Source organism: Mustela nigripes, chromosome 4, assembly GCF_022355385.1.
Source record: "Mustela nigripes isolate SB6536 chromosome 4, MUSNIG.SB6536, whole genome shotgun sequence".
NCBI classification, from domain to species: Eukaryota; Metazoa; Chordata; class Mammalia; order Carnivora; family Mustelidae; genus Mustela; species Mustela nigripes.
Window position 1 is genome coordinate 43,722,522 of NC_081560.1, and position 26,116 is coordinate 43,748,637.

At 42.0% G+C, this 26,116-nt stretch overlaps 2 protein-coding genes across 3 annotated transcripts in view; one reads left to right on the top strand and one right to left on the bottom strand.

The window, feature by feature from the left end:
• Window positions 1-2,960, bottom strand: part of BBS9 (Bardet-Biedl syndrome 9) — a 446,650-nt gene extending 443,690 nt beyond the window's left edge. The window contains exon 1 of the mRNA XM_059397515.1: window positions 2,200-2,960. The gene's annotated coding sequence lies outside the window, so the exon portion shown is untranslated. The remainder of the gene's footprint in view (window positions 1-2,199) is intronic.
• Window positions 2,961-3,034: 74 nt separating this feature from the next.
• RP9 (RP9 pre-mRNA splicing factor) lies at window positions 3,035-26,116 on the top strand. Of its 2 annotated transcripts, XM_059395663.1 has the most exons (7): window positions 3,035-3,289; window positions 3,832-3,879; window positions 18,283-18,313; window positions 19,439-19,568; window positions 22,685-22,776; window positions 24,708-24,769; window positions 25,485-26,116. In XM_059395663.1, exons 2-7 carry the CDS (start codon window positions 3,839-3,841, stop codon window positions 25,681-25,683), a joined length of 555 nt encoding a protein of 184 aa, XP_059251646.1. In that variant the 5' UTR covers window positions 3,035-3,289; window positions 3,832-3,838; the 3' UTR covers window positions 25,684-26,116. The 2 variants fall into 2 exon arrangements, with proteins under 2 accessions (XP_059251646.1, XP_059251645.1); XM_059395662.1 differs by lacking the exons at window positions 3,035-3,289; window positions 3,832-3,879 and adding an exon at window positions 7,619-7,861.

Below are 26,116 nucleotides of genomic sequence, written 5' to 3' on the forward strand. Positions count from 1 at the left end.
CTGAGATTTAGGGGTGCCTGGGTGGCTCAGTGGGTTAAGCCTCTGCCTTGGGCTCGGGCTCAGGTCATCATCTCAGGGCCCTGGAATTGAGCCCTGCATAGGGCTCCCCATTCAGGGGAGAGCCTGTTTCCCTCTCTCTCTCTGCCTGTCTCACTGCCTACTTGTGATCTCTCTCTCCGTCAAAAAAATTAATGAAATCTTTAAAAATAAATTTAGTGAGATTTAGTCTTCATTTAAGATATGGATGTTTTAACACCCCATTGGCCTAGTCCTACAACATAGAAGGATGACTAGAAGAATTGCTGCAACAAAGATTACCCCAAGAATCCTATGGAAAGAAAATGTGGGGGCACCTGGGTTGCTCAGACTGTTAAGCATCCAGTCTTGACTTGAGCTCAGGTCATGATCTCAGGGTTGTGAGACTGAACCCCGAGTTTGGTTCCACACTGGGCACAGAAACTGCTTAAAATTATTTCTTTTTCTCTTTCTCTCTCTCCCCACCCCTTTACCCCTCATCTTCTCTCTCCCTTTCAAAAAAAGAGAGAGAGAGAATATGTGGATTAGAAGGCAGATGCCCCAGGTGCCCCAAGAATGCTGCTTTTGAAGACAATATTATAAGCAATTAGTATTAAAATTTTCAATAAAAGAGCATAGGAGAGGGAGTTAAAACATATCTGGGTTCCCTTTTCCATTCCATTTGTCAGAAGAGTGACTTTAAACAAGTCCCTCACCTTCTAATCTCCTAATTGTTCTGGGGGGGGGGGTGGTAAGATAAATAGCCTAACACATGTAACTGCTTAACCATAGGATGTACTCAATTTAAGTGTCAAATAAATGTCATTAGTAACTTAGTAGTAGTAATAGAAGTGGTGGTGGTGGAATGTACTCTGAACCATGCCAGTCTGAACTTCTGGATTGAATATTTAAACAGGACATTTTTTTTTTAAATGACAGGGGCACCTGGGTAGCTCAATGGGTTAAGCCTCTGGCTTCGGCTCAGGTCATGATCTCAGGGTCCTGGGATCAAGGACCACATCGGGCTCTCTGCTCAGTAGGGAGCCTGCATCCCTTCCTCTCCCTCTCTGCCTGCCTCTCTGCCTACTTATGATCTCTACCTGTCAAATAAATAAATAAAATATTTTTTAAAATGTTTAAAAATTTAAAATGACAGTAATCTTTCACTGAAATGATAATTGACAGGGATGTTTTATAATAACATCATGTATTTCAAAAATTTTTTTTGTTTCAATAATTTTTGAGAAATATTTGAAAGTCTTTATTCTGAGGGATGAGACTTGCTAGATACATCAAAATATATAACATTAACAACTACTATATACTATGATATAGGATTTTTTCCCCTTCAATAAATGTTTCCACCAAGAACTTGTACCAAAAATGTAAGTGTGTGGATGTACTTTAAGAGCAATTACACACAATTCCACAAAACAAAAAATTCCTTAAACTCAATTTATAAATTATTTGCAAGTTTTTAAAGTTCTTCTAAATACGGATTTAGTCTATTCACACACACACACACACACACACAAAAATCCCTGTAATTATTCTCTTTACATATTTCTAACAACTTTAGTTACGACCTATAGTTTTCCTCCTAGCATCTTCAAGTTGTGTAGGTGTGTGATGCGGTTTCATGTTTAAAGTAAAAGTGAGGTGGCAAAAAAAAAACAAAACAAAACTATTAATTTCTCCAGGAAATAGAAGTCAATTGTAGGATTTAATTAAGGAAAGGAAGTGCTGATAAAAATTAGCTCAGTGTATCTAAACTGCTGTGGTCTGCAATATAGAGAGAGAAGGAGAAGCAATAATCCTATTACAAGAATTAGAGGGTATTAACGCATGTATCCTACTGCAGTCACAGGCTGAGAATTGCTTTGACCATTGGCTCACAAGACCTATTGAAGTGTCATGGGAAGAGGATGCTAGTGCACCACGTGACATTCCTGAATGGAATCTTGAAAAAAATTTATCAGCCTTTCTCAAAAATGTTCACAAGATTTTCACTTTGTGCTCCTAGTTGCGTTTTTATTTTTAATGCAGACATCATTCCTAAGAAACGTATCATCCAATATATCCCCCCAAACCATTCCGTGGCATCAGCGGATCGATCTTGCCCACAAAACAAAACACAGAAAGGGCATTTACGCTCCCAGTGTTTAATTTCGGACATACTCTTACCTGATGCTCAATCCGGTGGGTCCTGCGCCACCTTTCCTCGAACTCTCCGGAGATTTCCTTGAAGAACGCCTGCCAGGGTCCCAGGGCTGAAACGACGAGAGCAAGAATGGAGGGTGCGGTGCAAAGCAACCCCTCGCTTCACTACTCCCTGTCGTTCCCCTGCTCCAACTTGTTCCACGTCCCAGACGGAGAGAAAGAGCCTCACCAGGGAGCACCACCAACCCCACAAAGTTGGAGCGACACCCACAAGGAGTAAACCTGCATCCTTTCTGTGTCAACCCCGTAGACACGCAGGGAAAACGGCATCAATCCCTTGGAAGAGACCACGCAGGCCACAACAACGGCAAGTCCTGCTTCTCACAAAGAGGAGGAAATGGTGAGGGAGGCAATCAGTGGGATGTAGCAAACAGAGGACAGCAACGGCGGAAGAGACAACTCCCCGCTCCCGCCTAACTCCAAGCCGTCTTCGCCCTGTTGTCATAGCACTTTACAACGAACGCCGCTGCGCAAGTCAGTCAGCCGAGCTCCGACGCCTTCTGGGGATTGTAGTCCAGAGCGGCTGAGAGGGTGGAAGGCAGAAGACTTTTCCTGCGTCGGTCCGGTCGGGATCAGATTTCTAAAGGAGAGGGCTGGAGTGAACCATTCCCTGATCCTCATTAGCACAGAGATAATGAATACCATTCCCTTTCCCGTCCTTGGACAGTTCCTCAGAAATTGGGTCCCAGGAAGACCAGATTCCCGCCTCCGCTGTGGACGCAGACCACGCCCCCCCACGCCATCCCCGTCCCGCGTGTCAGCGCGCGGGGTGGGGCTTCGCGCGGGGGCGAGACTCGCTCAGGAGGGGCGGAGCGTCCGCGCTCCTCCGCGGGCTCGCGCTTCCCATCCTTCAGAAACAGTTACTTTTCCCGCTCGGAGGCCAAGGAGGCAAAGGTATGGACCAGGCGGCGGTGGCCAGGTGGCAGGAGCGAGAGCCAGTGTGCGAGGCCCGATGGCTGGGTAGTGCTGGCCCAGGACACATTCACCTTGAAGAGGAAGACAGGGGCGGAAGACCAACATCGTGGAGGCGGTGGAGCATTTGAACAATTTCCAGGTGCTTATCTTTTCCTAGGAGAAAAAGTGCTGCTCTGAGGTTTTTATACATGGCTCCTGATCCCTTGTGCAGTCTCTCTTGAGCATAGACCTTAGAGTGGATTATCTGGCATATAGGTAGGTAAATGTTCAATTTTACAATTGAACATAATAATAATGCCAGTTTTTTAAAATTTTTTTTCATCTTTGTTTTCAAAACCAAAGGGGTGCCCCTAGAATAAAAGATTTTTTTTAAATCATATAATAAAATACTGTGTGAAAATTACCTTCAGGGTGCGTGGGTGGCTTAGTTGGTTAAGCAGCTGATTGTATCTAAGCTCAGGTCTTGATCTGAGTATAATGAATGAGTTCAAGTCCTATATTGGCCTCGATGCTGGACATGAAGCCTACTAAAAAGAGAGAGAGAGAGAAGGAAAAAGAAAAAATTATCTTGAACTACCAATTTATATTTCAACCCACCAAGATATGTAACTACTTAATTTTAAAAAAACATATTCCTTGTGACAGGAGGAAGGGTTGATATCCAAATTCATTCTATTTCAGTGACAGCATGGGACAGTGTGAAGAATACTATTTGCTGGGAAACCTCAGGTAACTTATCATTTCTGGCATAAAAAGCTTATTTTCAACAACTGGGTGCCATAATTCCTCCTAATGAGTGCAAGAGTTTAAAAAAAATAGCTGTAGTTTTTTTCCATCTTTGTGTGGCCATTTCTTTACAATGTGACTTTGTAGCTCTACCCTTAAATCTAAATTTAACTTGCTTTGGTCAATGAAACATTAGTAAATATAATGAAAGCAAAGCTTCAAAAAGTGCTTCTCCCTCACATGCTTCTCTTGAAGATACTGCAACCACTTCTATGTGACTGACCTGTAGAAGCTTGCTGAATGAGGAGAAACATGTCAGGTCATCTCCACTGCTCCTCTAGATACATGAATAAGGTCATTTTAGACCAACCAAACCCAGCAGAGTTAACTAACTGCAGAGATCCATCAAGTAACCCCAAAGCAGAACTGCCCACCCAACAGATGTTATTTTTTTTAAACCTCATGCATATTAGAGACATAAAGGACTATACCTGTTACAAAGGCCAATAATTTATTGAGCCAGGTACACAATAAATATATGTGCCAGACACTATATGAAGCATGTTGGATCATTAAATATTCACAACACAGATCTCAATTATTTTTTGCTTTAACTCATAGGGCAAAATTAATTTGGAAAGATAATACCTAACTTATTTGCATGTGATGCCCTCTGATACTTCTACTTTCTATTCTTTCCTTTTTTATTTCATGGTTTATGATATTGCTGCCAATTCCCTGAGTGGATTTCACAATCCTCTAATGACTCTTGACCCCAAATTTGAACAACATGAACATAGCATTTATTAGTCCAAATCAATATTTCTAGAATGAATGAATGTCAAAAAGGCACATTTGGCACATCAATAGCTGCAGAATATGTGTAGCATCACATAGTATGGGACCATGTGGTAGCTAGAGAAATGTTTAAAATTCCAGTATGATAATGACTTCTTCCAACTTTGTTTTCTTCATTTCCTTCCTACCACACTTACTATAAGATCCAGTACTTCACAAGGTCTACAAGATCCTGGAAAGTCTTGTCCGGTCTGCCTCTCCGGCCTCATTTCATCACTCTTCTCCTTGCTCCCCAGGCTTCAGCCCCACACTTGCCTTCTCTCTCAATTTCTTCGGTACATGAAGCCCCTTTTCCACAGGCTACTCTGCCTCTTGGGATACTTTCCTTTGCTCCACCAGCTTCTACTCTGCTGATATTTCCTTCCCCATGGAAGGCTTCGTGGGCCACCACTAGAATAAGTACCCCTATACATCTCCATAGAACTGATCATAACTGAAATTTTAAGATATGGGTAATTGTCAGTTCAACATTTTTCTTATGTAAGCTCCACAAAGGCAGAGACAGGTTTCTCCTCCAGACTCAGAACACATTCACACAGCAGGTCTAATTCAGTGTTTGATGAATGAATAAATGAATGTTTTTGAAATTTTTATTAGCTCTTTCCTTCACCTTTATAACCTTACATCTTCTGGCTCTCCCCAGAGTTCAGACGACTCCCTAGTTCAGAGATAAATCTGAGTGGCTCACACCAACCAAATGACTGGAATGCTTCCTTCCCTCCTGGGGTGGCTTTGGCAGCTGGCAAAGCTTGGGTGCCTGAGGCCTATGACCATTAGTGAGTGGGTTCTTGCTCAGGAGACTCCATGGGCCCTGATACTATCAGGACCCAGGAAAACTCACCTCAAACATAGACAAAAAGTGCTCAGATATATGGAATCACACCAGTAGCAGGGACTTGCACACAAGCTGGGACCAAGAACTTCACCATTCACAGACTGAGTTATTGAGTATCTTCACTTCTCATGTGTGAGAACTGTAAGAGGCTCTAAAGTGTAAGAAGAAAACCTTATGTTTCTAAATAATTAATTATACTACCATTATATTCCTTTAGTATCAGGACATCCAGATTTATTTTAAACACTAACTTTGTGGGGCACCTGGGTGGCTCAGTTATTAGGCAACCGACTTGATTTTGGCTCAGGTCACAATCCCAGGGGTTTGGGATGGAGTGCTGCATGAGCCAGGAGTCTGCTTCTGCTTCTCCCTCCCACTTTGGTTCTATAAACCCCCACCCCCGCCACGCTCTCTCTCTTGCTTTCAAATAAATAAAAACCTTAAAAACAAAACAAAACAAAACTGGGACACCTGGGTGGCTCAGTCAGTTAGGCGGCTGCCTTCTGCTCAGGTCATGATCCTGGGGTCCTGGGATCAAGACCTGCATCAGGCTCCCCACTCAGTGGAGAGCCTGCTTCTCTCTCTCTGCCTGCAGCTCTACTTGTGATCTCTCTCTGCAGCTCTACTTGTAATCTCTCTGTGTCAAATAAATAAATAAATCCTTTTAAAAAAGTAACTTTGCAACCATTGTCTCTGACAGAGTTCTTTAGTCACAGACAACAGAATCCATTCTATCTGATTAAACAAAAGCTAGTTTTAATGGAATCAGGTAGTTCATCAAACCTCTAGGAGACCCAGAAAACCAGATTTAAGCACCTCACAGCCAGGGTATTTATGGGGCATTAACTGGTCTAAGTAACTTGCATCATCTACTAGATGTTTTATGCACCAGTTCTTCCCTCCAGGGGGAGAACCTAATTCCCAAGCTCTAGGACATATCAGTGTAATACTGTGTTTCTGTCTGTAGCCCTTGTGCATTCCTTCATTTGGATCTTCTCTAATAAATACGAAGCAATTTCTTATATACCTTAAGTATTAACCATATTGAATGCCACATTTGAGGGGAATATTCCCTATCCTATTACTTTTACTTCTTTGTGGTTTCTTCCATTATGTTAAAGCTAAATAGTGAGCGGAACTTCACATATCAGATGCATTTACAAAATACAACCTAGTTAAGCACTTGAACAATTCGCAGCCTGGCTCCATGACTTCTACTGCTGCATCCTTGGGCATGCTATTTAACTCTCTCGGCCTCCTTATCTATAAAAGAAGGGTAATACATACAGGTAATAACAGCACTTAGTACGTTTTTAAAGATTAAATCAACTTTTTTTTTAAGATCATTTATTGATTTATTTGACACAGAGAGAGAAAGATCACAAGTAGACAGAGACACAGGTAGAGAGAGAGAGGAAGGGAAGCAGCCTCCCTGCTGAGCAGAGAGCCCGATGTGGGGCTTGATCCCAGGGGCTTGAGACCATGACCTGAGCCGAAGGCAGAGGCTTTAACCCACTAAGCCACCCAGGCGCCCCTAAATCAACTTTTCTTACTGGCTCAGCTCAGTGATGAGCACATAAAAAGCGCTCAGTGTCTACAGCCTTCCGCGCGGCACCCAAACCTTGTCAAGATAGACTGCAGGCTGGCTCTGTCTTAACCAAGCGCTGGAAAATCAGAGAATTACTCTGAGGTGTCTTACTTTCTTCAAAGCTGGGTGAATCCCAGCACCAAGTAGCACAGCCAGAGTCTAGCCAGGGGGGCTGCAAAGCCTCCGGGTTCGGGTCCCCGGGTCCTCCCAGGGGAGGGGCGCGCGCGAGGGGGCGGGGCTCCCCGGCCGTCCCGCAGGCCTCCACCGCCCAGCTCGCGGCCGCCGCTAGGGGGCGCGCTCCGACCCCGGTCGGCCTAGCGGCGGGGCCCGGGAGCTCCCAGCGCGGACTTGGGGCCACTACACGGGAGGCGGCGGGGAGGCCTGACGGGAGGCGGGGACCACGAGGCTTCGGCGGGGACAGCGGGCCCTACTCGGGCGGGCGGCGGGAGGGGGCGCTGCGGGGCCGGCCGGCCGCGGCGTGAAGGAAGTGCCGTCTTCGCCGCCTCTGCCGCCTGAGGTGCGCCGCCGCGCCACCTCACCCGGCGGGCCGCGATGTCGTCCCGGCCGGGGCGCGACGATGCGGGGGCCGGGGGAGTGCGGCGGCCGCGGGAGCCGGCCGAGCAGGAGCTGCAGCGGCGCCGGGAGCAGAAGCGGCGGCGGCACGACGCGCAGCAGCTGCAGCAGCTCAAGCACCTGGAGTCCTTGTGAGTTCCCGCCGCCCCCGCTCCTCCGAGAGGCGCTGGGTCGCGGTGAGCCGGCGCCGCGGGGGCGCGGGAGGCTGGGTTCCCGGGGACCCGTGCGGCGCTGGCGCCCGGACTTGCAGTCGCGCCTCCGCGGGGAGGGAAGGGCCGTTCCCCCGGCGCGCCGAGCGGCCTGGCCCGGCAGGGGAGCTCGGGCTTTACTCCCCGCCCGAGGTCGTGCGGCCGCGGCTCTGCTTGGCGCTGAGGACCGTGCGGCACTCCGTGGTCGCTGGGTGGGGAATTGGGGACTGAACACGCGGCAGGTGCGGTGAGCGCTGCCGTCCTGCCCTTTCAGGGTGGTCGGTTCACGGGGCCCGCCGGGCACCGGATAACCCCCCATTCCCTTCATCTGCGGCTGAGAAGGGAAGAGAACACGCCGTCCTCTACCGTTAGTGCGGTGGGGAGGGCAGGGCTGGAGAATGGGGTGACGGACCTGTCCCTAAAGATCCCAAAGACGGAAGAGTGGAGACTTGTTCTCTTTAGTCCTGAGGGCTTTTACCAGCAAGACGGGTGGGGGCTACAAAGAGGCCAATTCCAGCTCAGCCAAAAGAATTAGGACCAGAGTCTCCTGGGGTTGCTGGTCAGCAACCGAAAGGGGCGCGGTGCGCCCCCAGCTCCAGCGGGATCAGGGAGAGAGTCTGGAAGCCGCGGGAGGAGGGCGGATTGGAAAGGAGACTGAAACCTCAGGTAGGAGGTGGAGTCCTGACCTTCCAGTTCTTTTCTGTGATTCTGTCTTTCTGTAGTTAGCTGGCAGACTTGTAAGATTGGTGCTCACGGAGTTCTTCCAAACATTCTTCGATTCTATTTCAGGCACTTGCATTACCTAAGCTATGATGTAAGGAATAATCCGCAAAGAAATCAGATTCTTTATAATTAACCTGGGAGCTTTAACACAAAATGCATTGCACTGTTGGAGGCTGGCCTGCTCTTTTCAGTGTGACCCCTGAGCTGAATTTCACCCCAGTGAGGCAGTGGTTACAGGATACAGGCCCTACATTGCTAGTGCCCCCAGTCCTGGCCCCTTTGGGCCCTCTGTGGTCCTGTCCTATGCAATGCAGATGTTCAAATATCTTTCCCTAGTACAAGCCTGAGCTTCACACAGCCCACTCTGACCCTGGGTATCTTTAACAGTGGGACACCAGATAGTAGTTAACACTATACATTTATTTTGTAGCTCACAGAGCACTCATAGATGTCAGAGAGATTATAACCTCCTTTTGCAGATGAGGAAATGCAGGTTCAGCAGTTAAATAACTTGATCAAGGATACATTGACCTGTAAACAAGCAAAAATAAAGAGGGACCCAGGCATCTGATTCCCGAATCAGTGGGATTTTTCCACTACAGGGATTTAAACTTTCTGGGCTGCTGACATATTTGGTTTGGCTAATTCAGGGACTTTTATTGTTAGAGTAATACTTTAATTTAAACATCAAATAGTACTAAGGCACTAATTTCAAAAAGTAGTGGTTCACATCCCTGTTCTGTAGTCACCCATACACTCCCTTCAACCCTCCCTCCAACCAAGTTTACAATAAGGAAACAGTTTTTTTCTTCTAGGACTTAACTACTTATTTCCAAATTATATGCTTAAGCTGCTTTTTTAGATTGAACAATAACCATTACCTGTAAACCTCATGTCACATACATGAGGTTTTAGTTTTCTTTCCCTACCATTCTTACATCCATCCTTCTAATATAGCTCCCTTATAATTTTTGTTAACTCAGTAGTTGGTATTAACATTATTTTAACTATTCGGTATTGTTTACGTTTGCACCAAAAGATGTTTTGTGATTTGTTTTGATTTCTAGCACAATTGTTGTTTTTCATCTAGTTAATAAGCACCTCGATTTTTTTTAAAGATTTTATTTATTTATTTGACAGAGAGCACAAGTAGGCAGAGAGGCAGAAAGAGAGGGGAAGCAGGCTCCTTGCTGAGCAGAGAGCCCAATGCAGGACTTGATCCCAGGACCCTGAGACCAAGACCTAAGCCTAAGGCAAAGCCTTAATCCACTGAGCCGCCCAGGCGCCTCGATTTTTTTCATTTGCCTGAACTTCCTATTACCTGCAGCTAATTTTATTTGAAAGGCTTTAAAAGCTAAGAGTACTTTTTCTACATGTTCCTACATATCAGACAGCCATCAGTCTGTTCATTTTTAAAACAGAATCTTCCTTCTGTTCTCCAGTACACTTTGGTTACATTCTAGCCCTGGTGTAAAACTGCTTTCATCACTCTTCGGTCTTGGACCCCATTTCTAGACCCTGTGTCTTCCTTTCTTTCTTTACCTCATTTTGTTCAAGTATATTATGTTATTTACTATAAAAAGTGCATTGGGCCAGGGTGCTGGGTCTGCCTTTGGCTCGGGTCACAACCCCAGGGTCCTGGGATGGAGTCCCACATCTCCTTCTGCTTGCTGCTCCCCCTACTTGTGCTCGTTTTTTCTCTCTCTCTGACAAATAAATGGGTAAAATATTTTTTAAAAAATGCACTGGGGTAAATTTGTTGAGTCTTTACATATCTGAAAATGCCTTTATCCTACCCTCAAACATGAAAGTTAGATGGGCTAAGTACAGAATTCTAGGCTAGAAATTATTTTCACTTGCTTTTAAAGGTGGTATGCCACCATTTTCTAGCTCCCAGTATTGCAGAGAAATCTGATGCCATTCTGATTCCTTTTCTTTTGTAAAGAAATTGTTCTTGCTCCCCTTTTGCAAGCTTTAAAGAATCCTTTATACTTAGTATTTTGCAGGGTTTTTTTTTTTTAAGATATATTTATTTATTTTAGAGAGAGAGCATGCATGGAGGGAGTGGAAGAGGAAGAGAATCTCCAGCAGACTCCACACTAAGTGGGGACCCCGATTTAGGGCTCAGTCTCACAACCCTGAGATCATGACCTGAGCTGAAATCAAGAGTCAGACACTTAATCAACTGAGCTACCCAGGTGTCCCTTGCAGTTTCATGATGTGAACTTCTTCTCACCAGATTTCATATTTTTTTTTAATTTTCTCGATACTTCGTGGTATTTAATATTCATATATGATCTGTGTTTTAATTTCCTTTCCTTCATTTTGCTTTTTCTTACTTTTAGACTACTGTGATCCTCTTTTCATTCTACTTTTTTTTTTTTTTTTTAAGATTTTATTCATTTGTGACAGAAAGATAGCAAGAAAGGAAACACGAGCACAGGGGGCTGAAGAGGGAGAAGCAAGCTCCCACTGACCAGGGAGCCCAATATGGGGCTGGATCCCAGGACACTGGGACCATGACCTAAGCTGAAGGCAGACGCCTAACGACTGAGCCACCCATATGCCCCTTCATTCTACTTTCTATAAGATTTAGCTTCTAATCCTTCCACCATTGTACTTTTAAGTTTTGATTTTTAACTTTGAAGAGTTTCTTGTTCTGGGAATTCTTTTTCTCATAGCATTCTATTGTTTCCTCAATAACAAATCTATGATCTTTAAGGATACTCATTTTTTCTTTTTTCATTTACTTTCTTCTTTGTTGTCTGTTTCTTCTTGCCTTTTTCTGTGATTTCTTTTACTGCGAGGTTTTTTCCTAATGTTCAGGGATCCTTGGATCTCCCCCCATTAAGAGTGAGGCATTATAAAGCTGTTTTGAAGGGAGCAGTTGGGAGAGAGAGAGAATGCAAAAGTGCTGGTTTATTGACTGGTAAGTCTCACCGTAGGGATATCAGACTGCAATGAAAAGGAAGACAAATAGCTAAGTTAGCCAGCCAGCCATGTAAATGGGAAGCCTCAAAGTGGTTTTTTAAAAATTGAATTCAAATTCTTTTACCCCCTGGTTGCCTTCAGTAGGTCACCTAATACTCCTCTGGTCAGCTTCTTACACTTGACCTTACCTTTTCTTACCCTTTGTCCATACCTGCCAGGACCCCATAGGCATCTGAATCACCCACCCTGTGCTCTAACCATGCTCCAACCCTATTATTCAAGTGTCCCTTGTCTACTCAACATAACAGAATGGAGATTCTATATATACATGTGGCAGTTTCATCTCTGCCTTCCATCCCATAGGAGTGAGCTATGGGAACAACAACGACTGGAATTGAGTATGCTTACATGAAGGACTTTTCTAAAAGAAATCTTATGCCAACACTCAGGAATATAAGAGTATTTTTAAGTACTTGGCAAAATAAAGATTTCTTTCCCCTTTCCCAGTTGGGAAGATAAAGGTTTCTGCTCTCTTATCTAAATTTGGTCTTCATACTGCTCAGAGAAACTTAATATAATCTGAATTAATATATTAGCAAGGCTTCACAGATGGTACAAAATAATGAACCTCCGTGAACTTTTTTTTTTTACTTCTAAGGATTAACTACAAAGAGTGTACACCTCTCAACTGTGACAGTGCAAAAGACAACTGTATAATAAACACACTCCCATTTTTGTCTGGTTGTTTTTGTTTATTTGTTTGTTTGTTCGTTTAAGTAATTTCTATACCCAGCATGGGGCTCAAACTCAAAACCCTGAGATCATGAGTCAATATGCTCTACCAACTGAGCCAGCCAGGCACCCCAAGATCTGTTGTTTTTAATAGCTAAATATTACTTTAGACTTTAAGAGATATCTTTTTTGACATGTTACATAAACTAAAGAATTGTCAAGCCCTCAGAAAAAACATCAACCATGTTCCTTTAAATTTGAAGAAACAGTTGTAAAGTGGACTTTTTAGAGACATCCATTGCTAATAATAACAGATTTCAAAATGTGTAGTTAGTTCTTATCACATTCCTTTTCTACTTAGGCAAAAACTTTTACATATTTTTTAGGAATGTGGATTTTAGTTTGGCCATATGTTATTTGTACACCTCCTGTGACCAAAGAAAGTATTGTTGGATTACTGGATGTTTATGAAGATGATACCTCTTCCCTTCCAATGTCCCTTAAGTCCCAGTCTATAAAGGATAGCATTAATGTTTCTAATGAATGGCTGATGGGGGACTGTAGCACCTTCCTAAAGGCAAATTTCCATTATTCTTGCTAAAAGAGAGGCCTAAGCATATGGCATGCCACAGCTTTCCACCGGAAAATAGTGGAAGTATTTGCTCTGGAAATATAATATCTAAAAAGTTAATTCTGTTTATACCCAAAACAACTTGAGGGACTAAGTCTTCTTCAAGGACTAAGTCCTCCTCTGTCCCTTTAGAAGAACTCTGGATTAACAATGGTGAGGATGAGAGTGGAGAAGCCTCCATCACAATCCTTATTTGGAAGCATCCAGAGATGAAGCCAAAGGGAAGTTTTCTTTGCTGTAATGATTCATGGCATTTCTCATCCTTAATCTGATATAAGGGAAAAAACACTCCTGTTTTCCTTTTCTACACTCATACTATACTCAGAGCACTACTCTGTGTGGGAGTTTTCCAACACCACCAAGAAATTTTCCTTTTTCTCAGAGGACACCAAGTACACATCTTACAGATTTAATTCCGACATTGTCTAGCTGAAGTCAGTGTCAGAACCTTCAGGTGAAGGGCTCAACTCATAAGACTGTCCCTGTGCACACGCTTTAGGTGCCAGTCACAAGTCTATGTTGCTTCTAACCACCTCTGTACAGCAGAGGTTCTGTACAGCAGAGGTTCCCCCAGCACCCCCCTCTAGTTTGGTTAATTTGCTAGAGCAGGTCATAGAACTCAGGAAAACATTTTTATTTACTTGATAACTGATATATTATAAAAGGTTATAGCTCAGGAGCAGCCAGATGAAGCAGATATGTAGGGTAAGGTGTGTGGGAAGGGGCAGGGAATTTCCATGTCCTCTTCCGATATGCCACACCTCCAACTGTTCAAACTTGAAATCTCTGAAATCCATTTTTGGGTTTTTGGTTTTTGTTGTTCTTGTTTGGTCTTTTTAAGATTTTATTTATTTGAGACAGAGACAGCAAGAGAGAGCACGAGCAGGAGGAGGAGAAGCAGCCTCCCTGCTCGGTGAGGAGCCTTACCTGGGGCTCAATCCCAGGACCCTGGGGATCATGACTTGAACTGAAGGCAGACGCTTAACTAACTAAGCCACCCAGGCACCCCTGGGTTGTTTGTTTTTTGTTTTTTGTTTTTTTAAATAGAGTCTTCATTACATTAGCATTATTGATTAATCAGTGGCCATTGGCGATTAATTCAATCTCCCTGGAGGTAGAGCTGAAAGTTCCAACCCTCTTATCACAGAATTGGTTCCCCTGGCAAGCAGGCCTCATCTTTAGGAGGTTTGCAAAAGTCACCTCATTCACATAAACAGTTCGGTTGAAAGGGGTTTGTTATGAATAAAAACTTTTCACCTTTATAGCTCTGGACCTATTTCAGGAACTAGGAACAAAACTAAATATTATAAGAAAAGATGCTCCTATAGCCTTTATACAGGAAATTACAAGGTTTTTAGGAACTGTGTGCCAGATCAGTGAAGACCAAATATATATTTCTTATTATAAGTTTCAATATCATACCCACTAAAGTTGTTTTCTTTCACATCTTAAGAGAAGGGCCAAAGAAAAACATTTCACTTTTCCCTTGGTCTGTTCTCACAACTCCTGTAACCTCCCAATAGTTCATCTGTTCTGAAGGGTCTTTAAAGCTGGTGCATAAAAAGAGGGTCAGGAAAAGAAAACATTAAATCATTAAGTGTTTCTATAATTTGCAGCCATTCTGAAGCATTAAAATGAGTCCTTCCCTGGAGGTTTACAAGGTTAAGGCACAGATCTGAACTGAAATGCTTATGTATTACTCCTTATAGAAGAGGTATAAATATCTTAAAGAGTTTGAAATACTCTTTGAGTACACAGACACCCAGCCTCAGAATTTGCTTCCTGCCTCTCTGGCTTTCTGGGTCTCTCTCAGTTCAGTCCCTGGCCAGAAATAAGGAGGGCCTAGCCAGTCTGGTGCCTGGGTGCCACTGAGCATAGACAGGGGAAGTCTTCTGCTGTAACAAAGTGATTCCTGGTCTGCAAACCAGATGATAGAGGCTTGTCCTTGCTAAAATCTGTGATTAAAAACCCTGTAGCGGGGGGCACCTGAGTAGCTCAGGGGGGTTAAGCCTCTGCCTTTGACTTAGGTCATGATCTGAGGTTCCTGGGATTGAGCCCCATATCAGGCTCCGTGCTTCACCCTCTTTCTCTCTGCCTACCTCTCTGCCTATTTGTGATCTCTGTCAAATAAATAAATAAAATCTTAAAAAACAAAAACACTGTAGCTCTGTTTTACATTAACTTGGTGAATGTCAGGGCCTGGCTCAGATAGATGCTGATTCCTCACTTGACATTTCCCCTCAAAACCTCCTTAGAATTATCTGCAGCTGCATGGATTCCCAGTATCAACGACCAAACATGTATGCATTTAATATCTGCACACACTCAACCCACCCCTGCCTCAGAGAGGGCATGAGGTCATTGTCCTTGTTATTACCTCCCTCTAGCCTCATAGTATTTTGCACTGGGTTGGGGAGGGTATTGTCAAAACAGAGGGAAGTATATGGTATATAACTTTTATTGCAATAAATAAAAAGGATAAATGAGCAATGTTGGGCGGGGAATTTTTAGGGAAAACTAGATTTACAACAGTATTTGTGCCCAAACTAAACTGTATTCAGGCTCCGAATTTAAAGTGTTCCTGGAGTCCTCTGCTTTCTAGTGGCAAACATAGTGCTAGAATAATTACTGGATTCAGCTAAACATGTACTAAAAGTCATGGACAAGTGAGCACAGTGGCTCACTGGGCTGGCTATGTGCCCTTACACAATTTATTTAACCCATGAACAGTTACTAATATAAGAAATGCATTGCTGACTTAGAACAGGGTTTGCAGCTCAGTGAAAGAACTCCAGATGTCACAAGATCTGGGTGATTGTCCCAATTCGGCCTCTTAATTGGTGTAGCTTCCAATTGTTGGAATCAATGAGGAAAAATGTTGGAACTGATGTTGGAGAAAAAAAGATGTCAAGAGTCCCTGGCCTGCCCTTCCTTATTCTGAGATTTTAACATGATAGTTTAATACCTGTAATAAGGCATATTTCATGAGCCTCACAAGAGAATGGGGATAGACTTGGCTGAATTCTAATGCCCCACGTACATGGGGGAAAAGGCAGTGATATGAAAGAGGAGTCTCCTGAGTCCCATGGCCTAGAAAGGCAGTAAGCTCAGCTGGGGATGGTGTCTGTGGGAAGTCTGCTGCCAGTTCTCTACCCACCTCCACTTAGGAGCAGCTGGCAAATCCCTGTAAAGCTGCAGATCTATAAAAAGATGTGAAGACTTACCTGGGAAGGCCAGGCTCCTCTGCTGGTCCACATCTAGGCCTTTGTCATGCTAGTGCTCTGGTTCTGAGCTACCTCATAACGCTGCAGAGAGCAATGACTTGCTTTTAACAGAAGGAGCAGAAGCCTGCATTGTGAAGTTCTTTTCCAGAGATGAAAGAGACGTTTGCTGTGACCTATTCATCACTGAGGAAATTGAGGCTCTGAAAGATTAAAGAACTTGTCCAAAGTACACAACAGTGAGAATGAATCAGAATTCAAACCAAAAAACTTTTTACCTATGCTAACAAAAATTCAACCTAATAGATTTGAAGATCTAATTGGCTTTATTAATTGATTCATGAATCCAGCAGCATCCCATCTAGCAAGCAGAGAGATGCTCTAAAGAGTCATAGAAAATGGAAGATTTATGTAAGCAGGATGGTAAATGAACTTAGTAGCAAAAGAAAAGAAAGGATTGTTCCAGGCAAGCTCACTTTCCCTTAGGTGGAAGAGCAGGGAGTCTTATCATGCAGATCACCTCTTCTTTTGGGGGAGGGATCAAGGGGACCCATGTAACAGATTAGTTTATTGGTACTGATAAGAAAATTCCTGCTGAGGGTTAAGACTACCATTATGGGGGTGGGGGGGGTTAAAACTGTAATTAAAATATATATATTAAGGCCCAGTTTGGTGACATGGCCTAAGTGGCTCCATTTGGGGCCTATGGTTTTCTTTTTAACACCCCCAGAGCCCATTCATTTCTAACTGGAAAATGTTACAGCTGGAATGTAGGGTTCTCCACTCCAAAAACTCAAAGCAAAACAGTTGCACAGTTATAAAAAGAGTCAAATAACGAAAATAATGTGATGTAATAATGAGTTTGATGTTCTTTATTCAAGGGAAATAAATCCATGGATTGGGGAGTACACTGCCTCACTCTTCCTAGGGATTTTGGACAACAGCAAGTTTTCTATAGCCTTAGTTCTCTCTTCTGATACTTAGCACTATGCCTGGCATAATTGTTGATTAGTTACTTCTGTAATGAGTAAGCTTTCAAGGTGAACCTTCAGTATTTCCTGAGAATTAAGTTTAGTTTCCCCTATTGTACCTGTTCTTTTTTTTTTGTTAGGAGGAAAATATCAAGTTGGATAGAGGGATCCATTATGTTTGATACCCAATAGTGTGACAGTACTTAAAAATGAGTATGATTACACCTAAAAGTAATAATGTTACCTGTAAATTATAGCCCAATTCAAAAAAAAATTTTTTTAATGTACATGAGTATTTGGTGCTGATTTTCCAGATTTGAAATCCAGAATCCTTAAGGACAATTCCAGCAGAGTGTTGGGAAGTGAAAATGAATTGGGAGCATAGGCATAATGTATGTTCCCTTAGGAATCTTGAAGGGGTACTGAGAACTCGAAAGAAAAGTACATTCCCACACATCATACATCTGCTTACTCTAGCAGCAGTCTTACTAAATGCTGTCTGTCGTCCAGGTACCGTGCAGGGGTCCGAGGCTATCAGAGCAGAGGAGCAGTTGACTCTGCAGGCAGGGTGGGTGGGCAGGATTTGAACCAGGAGCTGCAGGGAAGTGAGAGAGGAAGCCACTAGGACAGATCAACCCCAACCCCATTTCCTTCCCCTGCAATAGGCCCTTCCTCCAGCTTTGCTCCTGCCTCCCCCAGCCCCCATGCTGCTCCCAATCAAGTTAGAAAAGATTTCTCAACCTTCCCCCCACCATGCGCCTCTTCAGTGTTGAGTAAGTGGATGTTTTGCTAGGTAAATAACCTGACAGCTGTGACAGTTTGGAACCATGATTAGCTCACAGGTCTTCTTGGACATTTCCCCTGCAATCTCTTGCTTTCTCTTCTTCAACAATAAAGTCACTGTGCTCCGACACCTAGTTATTACCTCAGTGAATTTCAGCTCTGGATCTCTGCAGGATGTGGTATAGCATCAGTTTATTTATATGGGATCTCTGACTGCTGGGCATATTTTATTAACTGCTTTCGATTTAATGTACTTTTAAGGTTTTACTAAAAATATCCTTTTTATTTTGGCCTACAGTTGCTTTTTGCTCACTAAAATGTGTTACATTCCTGTTAACATGATTGATGATGTTTTTTTCTTTTCATTTCTAGTTATGAAAAACCTCCTCCTGGGCTTATCAAGGTCAGTGTGAAGTTTGTGCGTTTGGTCATCCTCTTAGACATATTTGACTCAGTGCTCAGGCTCAGTACCTTGTTATGAAAACTTGTTGCATGTGATTTTGAATGTCCTTTTATGGAACCCTGCTTCGTCCTGCAGATGCCAGTCGGTTCATACACTTGGGGCTTTCTGTGTGCAGCCTGTGCCTTTGTAGAAATGTTACCAGCCGTGTGTCTGTTCCCTAAGAAACGGTGGCAGGCCCACATGTTCCTCAGAGATCAGACCCCTTCTCCCTCCCTCTCTCTCGCTGTGGCTACATCTTCTCATAGCTGTGCTCCTTCTCTGACTTGCTGCTGGTTTCCTGAGTATCATTAGCTCAGAGAACAGTAGTCTCTGGGGAAACTGGAAGGTCTTCTGGTCCAGCCCCTGGTGCAGGACACCCCCCTGTCCACCTCCACCCCTGGAAGCACCTGGCCCTAGAGTCCAGTCTCTCTGCAGGAGGGAGACCTAGAGGCCTCCATGGAGGCTAGAACAGCTTTCTGCTTGCTCACATTCAGTGAAAAGAAAAGATTATTACAAACCCTTTTATTATAAATTTAATATTCATGGGAACTAAAAAAAATCAGATGGTTAAAAAAAAACCTTTATTGTGTGACAAAGTTATTTGGTGATAAAACACACTTCATAAATATAGCAGGTATGAGATTGTAAAAGTAACAGTGGTTTCCAAGGGAAAATAATTGATTTTAGTTTAACATGTTATTTTTATTATTTTAGGAAATGTTGTTTAACTCTATACTTTGCTTCATTCCACAAGGCTTTTAAGGTAGCAGAAAAGTTTGTGAATCTAATTTTTGTAATCTAGAATTAGGATTTGGAGCCCACAAATCATTCCTAAGTGAACAATACTAGTAATCTCTCTCTTAGAGTAGCTATATCATTTTCATGGGATAGTTCTTCTGGTACATTTATTTCTGGTTTTCCTATCAAATATAATTTGTCTTTCTTTTAGTACTTGAGAGGGTGACTTAGGATGACATGGGCATGTCCAGCCCATGAGAAAGCCAGGCAGTTCTGTGTTCTGAAGCAGGTAAGAGAGAATTCCTGGGCTTTTTTGCCATGTCGTGTACACGCTGTTTCGTTTTTTAGGAAGATGAGACTAAGCCAGAAGACTGTATACCAGATGTGCCAGGCAATGAACATGCCAGGGAATTTCTGGCTCACGCACCAACGAAAGGACTTTGGATGCCACTGGGGAAAGAAGTCAAAGTTATGCAGTGTGAGTACAGGAGAGTTGCAAGAGTTGTACTCTTCTGTACACGCAAGTTATACACCACGATTTATAAAGCGTGTTTACTTTTTTGTTGTTTAATTTGTTGTCACCGCAGCCCTGTTAAGTCAAGGCATAATCTCTATTTTATAGTTAAGGAAGCCGATCTTACATATGTGTTAGTAGTCTGAGCTAAGAAGTAGAGGAGAGCTTTAACTCCGGGGCTTCTGACTCTAAGGGCAGTGGTCACCCACAGGACCACAGCTGCCTTTGGAGTTCACTCTTCGGCAATACTCCAGTAACAAAAAGGATATTCCGTAGTAGAAATGCCAGGAAGGACAAGGGATCTTTGGGTCTTGCATCATCATTCACCACCACACCCCCACACCAGTGGTGTTAAGGTTTCAACCATGTAACCTGAAAAGAGCTGTGAGCCCAGAGGATGGGTCCAGAACAGTGTGTTCATGCACGCCCCCACCCCACCAGGGCCGCAACACCTTCATCCACCTTATGTGGTATTTAATATTTGAAAAAGAGTACTGCTGCCTTTTAAAGATATTTGTATAAAGATTTTTCTTGGACATAATTAAAATAGCAGTTCCTAGTCCCTTTCCCCTATTCGCCTTACCCTACGGGTAACCATGTAGACCTCTCTAAAGAATATTATTTTTATGGAGTGCTTGGGTGGCTCAGTGGGCTAAGCCTCTGCCTTTGGCTCAAGTCATGATCTCAGGGTCCTGAGATTGAGCCCCGCATTGGCCTCTCTGCTCAGCGGGGAGCCTGCTTCCCCCGGCCCCCACCCCCTGCCTGCCTCTTTGCCCACTTGTGCTGTCTGCCAAATAAATAAATAAAATATTTTTTTTAAAAAAGAATATTATTTTGGGAATACTTGGATGTCTTAGTCAGTTATGCATCTGCCTTTGGCACAAGTCATGATCCCAGAGTTCTGGGATCAAGTCCCACATCAGGCTCCCTGCTCAGCCAGGGGCCTGCTTCTCCCTCTTTCTGCCTAATGCTCCCCCAGCTTGTTCACTCTCTCTCTCTGACAAATAAATAAATAAGACCTTAAAAAAGAAGAAGATTATTTTGGGGACACCTGGCTGGCTCAGTCAGAGGAGCACGAAACTCTTGATCTCAGGGTCATGGTTCAAGCCCCACATGGGGTGTTGAGATTATTTAAATAAAACCTTAAAAAAATATTTTGTAGTTTATCTCCATGTATCTAAGACAGGGTTATATCTTGCCTCTCGATTTTTTAGGTTTCTTCATTAACTGTTGACTTCTTACTCGAGATTTTCAGCTTTTTTTTTTTTAAGGTTTTATTTATTTAACAGAGAGAGAGATCACAAGTAGACAGAGTGGCAGGCAGAGAATGACAGGGAAGCAGGCTCCCTGCTGAGCAGAGATGTGGGGCGTAATCCGAGGACCCTGAGATCATGACCTGAGCAGAAGGCAGAGGTTTAGCCCACTGAGCCACCCAGGTGCCTCAGATTTTCAGCTCTTTTTTATGTGCCTCCATCCCACCTCATACATATTCTTTCTGTCCCCCATTTTCCCAATACCTTATTATCATAATTTAGTTAAATCTTTTGTGTAAATTTAATTATGATTATCTTCAGAATTGAATCATATACTCAACCACTATGTACTTTATATACTAAACCACTGTGTACTTTATATACTAAACCATTATGTACTTTCATACATTCTGCATGTTTTCTTTGCCCTGCAATTAATAGTTGTCTTTTTGTTGTTCTTGTTTTTGCTTTTTTCTGTGTACTGATTTCTAATTCAACTCCTTCAGATGCTTAAGGTATTCTGTTGGGTTTTTTTCCTCCTGAAGAGATTTGTTCCCCGTGCTATCACCCAGGGACCTTCTGTCACCATTCACTCTTCAGTTTCCCTTAACGTCCCTCTTGTGTTTAATCTCCTATTTGCTGTATCTTGGGTCTTTTTTGTTATATTCTCTTTCTGTGGTAGAACACATTCTCCAGCAGCTGAGAAATGGGTTTATGGAAGATAAAATTTTCAAGACTATATTTTTCTGGAAATATCTCTATTTTGTATTTTTAGTTTGCTATTTAGTTAGAATTCTGTTAAAAACAAACTTCCTTCAGAATTTTTAAGGCATTGCTCCATTGCCTTCTCATTTGTAGAATTGCTATTGACAAGTCCAAAGTAATTAAGATTCTGGATGCTTTGATGTAACCTGCTTTTTTGTTGTCTTTGGTGTTTTATTCTTCCTCCCTAGAAGCTTATGAAATCATCTTATTCCCAGTGTTCTGAAATTTCACAAACTGTTTCATTGATTATTTCCTCCCCTCTGTTTTCAGTTCTGTTATTCAGATGAAGGACTTCTTAGATCGATTTTCTAATTTCTGATCTTTTCTCTCCTGTTTTGTTTTCTGCTCTCTAGACTATTTCATCAAGGTAGCTTCCAATCCTTTGATTAAGTTTTTTATTTCAATTCCAAAAGCTCTTTTTTCTTCTATGATTTTTTATTCTTTAATTGTTGCAAAATGTTCTCTAAGGATGTTAATTTTTTCTTCTCCTTAATGTTTTTATTTCTTCCAAATTATTGTTTTCTATTTGTTTTTTCACCTTTTTCATTTAGGAAGACACTTTCAGGTGATTTAAACAACAGAAGCATATTGTCTCAGAGTTCTGAAGGCTTTCAGTCAAAAATCAGGGTCTGAGCAGTTTGGCTCCTTCTGAGGACTGTGAGGGAAGAATCTGTCCCAGGCCTCTCCAAATATCCTATCTCACAATGAGGTCACATTCTGAGGTACAAGGGATTAGGACATTCAGCATAATGGGGACAGGATAGAGGGGGCAACACAGTTCAAGCCAAAATACACTGTTTAAAAAAAAAATAATCACACTTTGATTTTTGCACAGGATTGCTCAGTAACTACTTGGCTTATTTCTAAAACCCAAGATTAAAGGATGCTTGAGGAAACAACTGATTTATGTTTTCTGGTGTCTTACATGGTTCATCCACTAATTGCATTTGCTTTGGAAATTGAAATCTAATGAAGAATATCTTTAATATGATCTGATACTTTATCTTGATTAAGTAAAACTACATCATCTTACAGAAATATATCCCTTTTCTTTGTTTTTAGGTTGGCGTTGTAAACGGTATGGTCACCGAACAGGCGACAAAGAATGCCCTTTCTTTATCAAAGGCAACCAAAAGTTAGAACAGTTCAGAGTAGTAAGTAAAACCCAGAGTTTCACTTTACATTTGCCAGAGGTGGTGAATATCTGTGACTCAAGCATTCATCAGTAAAAAGCAGGTTAACATGAAATACATTCCCCAGGGCCTTTTGCCCAAAGTATCTGGTATTAACTCTGTTAAACTGACTTTGTGTGACAGATTAGCTCATTAGCAAAAAATTAATTTTTATTAAAGTGTTATTTCCTTATGCCTTGGGAACACTGATTTTGTTTTCTGAAAGGCATTGTTATATATTCCGTGACTTTTTACTTATATTAAAAAAAATCTTGTTTCATTACTAAAATAGTGTTCTAGTCCAGTCTTTGTGTAAAGATTAAAATATCTGTTATAAACTAGATATGTATGTATAAATGATATATCCTCTTTGCATGACAGTAAAACAGATGTCATTTCCCCACTTTATTTTCACAGTCACCTCCCAGGGTTGTTAACTCACCATTCGGTCACTGTTTCAGTCAGCATAACTATGGTGTTACCAGAGAGATTGGCATTATCACCATATATCAAACCAGAGTACATAAATATTTGAAAACTTTGAAAAACTTTGAGACATTTTAAAAACTGTACTTTCATTTAAAAAATTGGGAGAAAATATTCTGGAGAAATCAATGCTACTTGGAATAGCAATTTTCCAGTATCCAGTTTATAGGTAAATCAGTGCTAACTCTCAAAAAAAGGAACAAATTCATATATTTTTAATTCAGAAACCTAAATTCTAAGAATAGATCCTAAGACTCTAGCAAAATCAATATATATAAATTTTTAAGAATATATAAGGAATTATTCAGAATTATATCTGTGAAAAATAGACTAAAGAGAATAGGAAACAACTGCAATGGCCAGCATACCAACATAAGTACTGTAACATAGACGTCATATAGCTTTTAATAATTGTGTTTGGAAGAATATGTAGTATCATAGGAAAATGTTCATGAAAACATAAGTGAAAAAAAAGAACAGAATTATATATATATAATGTGATTATAATTTTTTGTAAATTACAGTAAGTAGAAGAAGCACACTAAGATGTTAGCAGTAGATATCTCTAGCTGGTAAGAATATAGATATTTTTAACTTTTTTATCCTTGATATGAAAAATTTTTACTAAACATTTTTAAAGATAATTCACTTACCGTAAAATTCAGTCTATGTGTAGTCATATTCTAAGTACTTTTAAATCGAGAATACATTTGCTTTACTTTAACAAAATTGACATGTTACAGTAAGGATTTTCACACTTGATTTTTTTTTTTAAAGATTTTATTTATTTATTTGACAGAGATCACAAGTAGGCAGAGAGAGAGGAGAAGGCAGGTTTCCCACCAAGCAGAGAGCCCGATGCAGGGCTCAATCTCAGAACCCTGGGATCATGACCTGAGCCGAAGACAGAGGCTTTAACCCACTGAGCCACCCAGGCTCCCCAACACTTAATTTTTAAAGTCCAATATTGGCTGTCTCCAGAGCAAATATGCATTACGTAGCTTGATGGGGATAGCTCCACATCTTTTCTGGACACATACATATGTTCTCATGCACCTAAACATGAGTTATTCTTACATATCATTTTCCAACTTGTTTTTATTTAATAACCCTTGATCATCTGTCCACATAGAAGAAAGAGAATTACCTCAATACCTCTAACCTTGAGTAATATGTAATAATGATTTTGCCATGTTTGATATCCTTAAAAAGTCTATTCAAAATATATTTGTATAATTGGAAAATCTTTTTTTTTTAACTTCCATGAGTTTGAAGTAATGGTGACCCTTAGCAAGGATTAGAATGTGTTAAATATAAAATTACACAAACAGGAAAAAAATCTGGTTTCGGTGAAATATGGATTTAATTTTTATTTAACTGATAATCCATGGATGCTAATGCAACCTTAACTTTTTCCCATCCTCAAGGCACATGAAGATCCCATGTATGACATCATACGAGAGAATAAAAGACATGAAAAGGATGTAAGGTGAGATGGCCCTGGTGCTAACAATACCCCCTTAAAGTCTGAAATTATATAAAGTTGGAAACAACCGTTCCAGTATTAGATGAGTGGTTTGGTAATTATGGTACTTCAACTGTGAACTATTTGGAAGGCAGGAGTCATCACAGGAAAAGCCAGTGGGTAGGGAACCTGCAGGCCAGCCTCATTCCATTTGGGTTAGCTTAAAGCAGTGGGCTGGGTCCTGCCTGCTCACATCCTGATGGATAATAACTTAGTTTATCTTTAACAATATGAGCTATTGTTAAAAATTATCCTTAGACATGATTTAAGATAGGGTAAAGAAAGGAGAGGGTTTGTTTTTCTCAGACTAGTTACACGGAGTTCTAATTTTAAGGAGGTAGTTTACCTAGTATGAACTCGAGCAGTTGTGGGTGGTTGGGGGGGTGATGAAGGAAAGGAAGCATCTGTTCAAAGTTATGTAGTAAGAACTGGAAAAACATGCAGCAGTATTTAGGACAGTGAAAAGAATACAGAATGGCTTGTGCACTGGGTACAGTCCTATCAAGGAGGCACTGGTGTGGACAAGAATGAGGAAAACATGCAGAAACAAAAATTGGTACAGTGTTCAGTAAGGTGGTTATTCATGATGTCTTTTACCCTCACTGCTGCTCTTAATACCACTTTTATCTGTCTTTTTTTCAAGTTAAATTTGGTTCTTTGGTTAATCTTCTATGTGTAGGATACAGCAGTTGAAACAGTTACTAGAGGATTCTACCTCCGATGAGGATGGGAGCAGCTCTAGTTCCTCAGCAAGTAAAGAGAAACACAAGAAAAAGAAGAAGAAAGAAAAGCATAAGAAAAGGAAGAAGGAAAAGAAGAAGAAGAAAAAACGAAGGCATAAGTCTTCCAAGTCAAATGAGAGTTCAGACTCGGACTGAACAACTCGACTTTTTCAACATTCTCTTCTCCCACATCAGACACTGCGGCCAAAGACCAGAGGCGTGCAATCCGGGAGGACTAGGATAGAGCAGGGTATTTGGTGTCCCGCATGTGAATTCTCACCTGCCTTCCAGCAGAGATGTGACCCCAGGAGGGTGAGTTGTACTTTTCTGGGCGCTAGCTCTGGACAGCGGCTGATGTCAGGCAGGAGAGCTTTGTCCAGTGTGGTCCTCCCGCTGATCCCTGCAGTTTGTGATTCCTTCAAGCTGTCTCTGCCAGGGAGGTGGGACCAAGGAATGAGTCTCTGAGGACGCTCCAGGTGCTGCTGCAGCCTTTCCTCCCCAGGGCGCTACTTAATTCCCAGAGACTTCAGGTTTGACTTTCCTCTGTTGTTCAGGATAATAAAAGCTTGTTATTTATTTTTTAAAGGTA